General features: G+C 51.2%; 1 protein-coding gene across 2 annotated transcripts in view; it reads right to left on the reverse strand.

Moving 5' to 3' along the window:
* Window positions 1–802: 802 nt before the first annotated feature.
* Window positions 803–4,709, reverse strand: part of CHMP7 (charged multivesicular body protein 7) — a 10,854-nt gene continuing 6,947 nt past the window's right edge. Inside the window, exons 8-10 of one of the 2 annotated variants that reach the window (XM_069035436.1) lie at window positions 4,198–4,258; window positions 3,499–3,660; window positions 803–2,741 (exon numbers count right to left, since the gene is read on the reverse strand). In XM_069035436.1, coding sequence (XP_068891537.1) covers window positions 2,677–2,741; window positions 3,499–3,660; window positions 4,198–4,258 — 288 coding nt within the window. In that variant the 3' untranslated portion in view covers window positions 803–2,676. Of the gene's footprint in view, window positions 2,742–3,498; window positions 3,664–4,197; window positions 4,259–4,709 lie in introns of both variants that reach the window. The other variant, XM_069035435.1, reaches the window with a different exon arrangement.

Raw genomic sequence — 4,709 nt, forward strand, 5'->3', positions numbered from 1 at the left:
ATGAGTTCTGAGAGCAGGGCAGAAAGGAGGGGGAGTCAGGCTTTAAAAACAGAGCTCCGGGTTGTAGGTGAGACCTGAGCCCTGTGAAAAATCCATGGGAGCTCTCCAGGCATTGGATCAAACCTCAGCCAGAGGAAACAGCATCAACAGCCTGGGAATTCCAAGTTTAGGCATCGTGGTTTTAAAGGGAGGGAGGAATAATTGGATTTTTTATACACCAGGTTATTCAATTTACATTGATTTTCTTCAGGCAGAGGGAACACCGGTACCAGGCTCCCAGTCTGTGCTGCTGAATTACAACTGGAACAAGAAGAAAGGCGAAATCTGTCCTGAAAAATCAGCTTTGGGAATTGTCGGGTACAAAACCAAGGGATTCAGCGGGAGAATCGATTTCCTTTTCTCCATGGGCAGAGCAAGGTGGTTTAGGCAAAGGGCTGTGACTCTGTGAACCTTGGAAGTACAGGTCTGAGATGCAGAGTGATAGAAAAGAAGTGGAAAGATAAGGAAAAGCAGGAGGTGTGTCCAAAACGACACCAGGAATGAAGGCTGTGCCACCCAAAAAGCAGCAGAGGCTGCTCAGGAAAAAAACCAGACAAATGATTAAAAGCAGTAATGTCTAATACTGGGCTTTTCTAAACCCAGATTAAAGCCTGGTGGAGCAGTTGCTCAGTTTGGGTTTGGATAAAGCAGCCCAGGACTACCCCTGGATTCCAGCACGGCTGGAACAGGGAAAAAGCACAGGAGGCCCCAGAGCCCTGCGGGTTCCTCCCCTCCCCTTCGTCACACACAGGCTGGAAACAGCGAGGTTTTTCTCCCGTTTACTTCCAAAGGAAAGGAACACAGAGCTTCGAGCCATTGTACAGCATTCCACGGACAGCCTGGGGACCGGAGAGCTGTGGCCACCCCCCCCGGGCCAGCAGGAGCCCGCAGTGGCCAGCGGCGACAGAGGGGACGCAGCCCCCGGGGACACGCCCACGGCCGGCCCTGCGGTGGAGCTGGGTGGGAAATCATTCCCAGGAGGGGAATTCCAGCCCTCGTTGCCATTGCCCCAAGCTGCCACTGAGCGCTGGAGCTTGGAGAGGCAGCATGGAAGTGGTGCTGGGATACTCCGAGTGGTGTTGGGAATAAATTCCCAGTGGTGTTGGGAATACATTCCCAGTTGTGTTGGAATACATTCTGTGTGGTGTTGGGATGCATTCCGTGTGGCATTGGGAATACAATTCCCAGTGGTGCTGGGACACATTCCCAGTGGTGTTAGGAATACATTCCATGTAGTGTTGGGAATACATTCCCAGTGGTGTTGGAATACATTCCATGTAGTTTTGGGAACACATTCCCAGTGAATGGAATACATTCTGTGTGGTGTTGGGACGCATTCCGTGTGGTGTTGGGAATACATTCCGTGTAGTGTTGGGAATACATTCCCAGTGGTGCTGGGACACATTCCCAGTGGTGCTGGGATACATTCCGAGTCAGGGAGAGGGGCAGAGGGCTGCTAACCCATCCCCAGGCAGCCAGGCACTGCCCTGCCACGCTCAGGGAGCCCAGGGAAGGGCACATCCCCCTCCTGACAGCTCGGCTTTTCGGGGATCGCGCTTCCCGCGCCTCCGTGCGCACCCGAGGGATAAAGAGTGACCTGCAAAAGATGAGGGATGGGCTCGTGGGGGGAGGGACAGCCCTGGAGCAGCTGCAGGTGTGGTGCTCAGGGGTTTGTGCATGACAAACACGCCCAGGGGCTGCGTTTGGGGCTTTCTGGGAGCACACGGCCCCGTGGGATTGCAGCGCCGAGGCTGAAGGTAAAGCCAAGGCTGCTCCATGGGGCTGAGCTCTCCCGAAGGGAAAACGAGGGATCCCTTCTCTTCCCACCCCAAATCCCTCCTCAGCAGCTCAGAGCTGGTGCCCTGCAGCTCCCGAGAAGTTTTGCTTACAGGGAGGACACAAAAATAGCCAAGAGCTCCAATTTCAAGAGGCAGCAGAAAAAAGCTGGATGGCGGCGCCGCAAGAGCCTGCAGCTCCTCCAGGGGAATCTTTTGCAGGTCTCCCTTTTAAGGCCTTAACGTCACTGCAGAGAGAGGGATTCTTTTGTCTTGTGCTTGCCACTGCTGCCCTCTCCGAGCAGCACCAAAATCTCCCAAAGCTGCCCAGCTGCAGTGCCTGGCTGTGAGGGCAGGATGCAGACAGGGAGGGACACGACGACCACGGGGTGTTGAAGCTGGCTGCAGGAATGGCAAGGGCGGAACCGAAGTGCCAAGTGTTCTAAACAACCACACGAACAGCCAAATGTTGAGCCACTGCAACGCTGCTGCAACTCAGATTCTCAACATCAGCCACAGCAAAGGAAGAGAAATGAAAACCAACCCCAAAACTGAGCACTGCTATGGACACAGAAGAGTTTATCTCCACTGGAATTGCACTCCCAGGAGGGAAGACTGGATGTGGCAGCGACTTGGGGCCACGAGTCAGACTGAGACCAGTGCAGATGTTGGCACAGAGATGACAAACACCAGCTGGGGCCAGGTCCAGAGTGGATTGTCACGGCAGGAGATCCTGCTGCTGAGCAAAGAGAGATCCAGACGGACACGGCGGTGTCGCCCCTCTCCTCTCAAGTTCTGGTCATGAGTTAAGGAACATTAAGACAACTTCCCCAAACTGCAGCAGCAGGATCCTGTTGGCTCTTCAGAGATTCAGTCCCAGAGCTGTTTTGGGTTCAGAAGCAGCAGAGGGAGTATTTTGTGCCAAATCTGTGAAGAGAATTGCAACAGAGAAGGGATCAGAACTCATCAAACACATCCACAACTAAATAATGAAATTCCAGAGCGCCTCGGTGCTTCCCTGCTCAGCTCCATCCCTCGGAATCACATGTTCCATCCCCTTGGAAGCACATGGCTCATGTTTGATGGGGAGTTCTCTGGAAATTGAGGTTATCAGCTGCCCAAACAGGAGGAAAACTCCATGGCCAGTGCTGTGGAACTGTTCAGGAGCACATTCCCAAAAGGAAAGCTGAAGCTGTCCAAGACAGGTGTAGGGAAAGCTCAGTTCAAACCCATCAACTCTGGTCATTCACTGCTGCTAAATCATAGGACATCCTGAGTTGGAAGGGACCCAAAAAGATCATTAATAAATCATAAAATAGGATTTATTTATCATTCTCATTATTTATTTACTTATCAGTAAATAAGGACCAGTTTAAGCAGGCCTGTCCCACTTAACACAGAGTCAGCATTCCAGGCCAGGAAGATGCTGAGTGCTGGACAAATCCTGTTTTATCCCTTCCAACACTGCCTGGCTTTGTACAACTTCGTTAATTTTAAAAAGCAATTAATCCAGGCAGGGCTCCCTCCCAGAGCCTTCAGTTTTCCCTCCACCCCCAGGCAAAGGATCCAGGCAGAATTCCCAGCTCTCTCAGGACTGGGGTTGAGTTCTGCTGACCCCCTTGGCTGCTCAGGGCTATCCCAGCTCCCAGAGCAGTTCCCTCCCCAGCCCTGCTGCCATTCCCACCTCCAGCAGACACAGAGAGCTTCTCCAGTTCAGCTTCCAGCTCAGCATCAGAGATGGGGGGACTCAGCACCTTCTGGGGAACGGGAGGCAGATCCACGGAATCCTTACTCGAGTCCTGCAGGAGACTGTCCAGCTCCTTCTCCAGCTCCTCCGTGTCCATCTCTGCTGATGGAAGAAAACATTTCAGTTCCAAGGAGGATCCAGTGGCATCCTCACAGCACAGACTGAGATCCAAGTGGAACTGAGCTGTTCTTCCTCCCATCCATTGTCACTCATAAGGAATTTCCTGCACTTCTTTAAAAGGACTGAAAACTCAGTGCTGATCTCAGCGAGGAGAGTTTTTTTTTCCTCGTAGAAAAATTTTGCTGCCGAGGCCAAGAAGCTCTGGCACCTTTCAGCAGAGGCAAAAAGCTGCAGCATTACCCAGGCCAGAGGAAAAAGCTCATCACTTCAAGAAAACAAAGCAGCAGCCACCCTAAAAATAGATTTCAATCAGCATTCCACAGCTTTGAACTGAAACCCAGCCTCAAATGGGGACCACGAGGATTTGGAGATGAATAAACACAACTGTCAGAGGGGAGAACTCCCTGCTCCTCATTCCCTTCAAGGCACCAACTTTGGGATTTCAGGAAGAGTTGATTCCCCCAGGAAGCTGCTAAATGTGGGGAGGGAGCAGAGGATAAAAACCCCAGGACATACCCAGACCATTGATCCCCACTCCAGCCAGAGTCTGGGCCACTTCATCTTGAGTATCACACAGCTGAGGGAAAGAAACACAATTAGAGACCAGAAATTAATCTGATGTCTTACTGCAGCTGCTTCATTAAAAGCAGAAATATCAACAAACAACTCCAAAGCTGACCTAAAGGCAGCAGCAATTAGTGCAGAAGACATTTCCACCACGGTTTTCACAAAGAACATGAAGATTATTTAATAATAATAAATAACAAGAGCAAGCGTGGCACCTTTGAGGATCGAACCTGAACCAGAATTTCACAGTGGAATTAAAAATATCCCTCTGGTTTTGAGTTTTTTCACATAAATGTTGAGTTGATCTTGCAGCTTTGGCTACAGAACCAGGAAGCCAAAGACCACCCCGTCTCAGCTACGACGTTTTGCAGCCCCTCAGCTCCTGAGCTGAAGTCACAGTTGGAGCTGATGGTGCTAAAAAATTAATCCTTTGCTGGTTTTCACACCAGCTTATGCAGCCA

Source organism: Aphelocoma coerulescens, chromosome 22 (assembly GCF_041296385.1).
Source record: "Aphelocoma coerulescens isolate FSJ_1873_10779 chromosome 22, UR_Acoe_1.0, whole genome shotgun sequence".
NCBI lineage: Eukaryota > Metazoa > Chordata > Aves > Passeriformes > Corvidae > Aphelocoma > Aphelocoma coerulescens.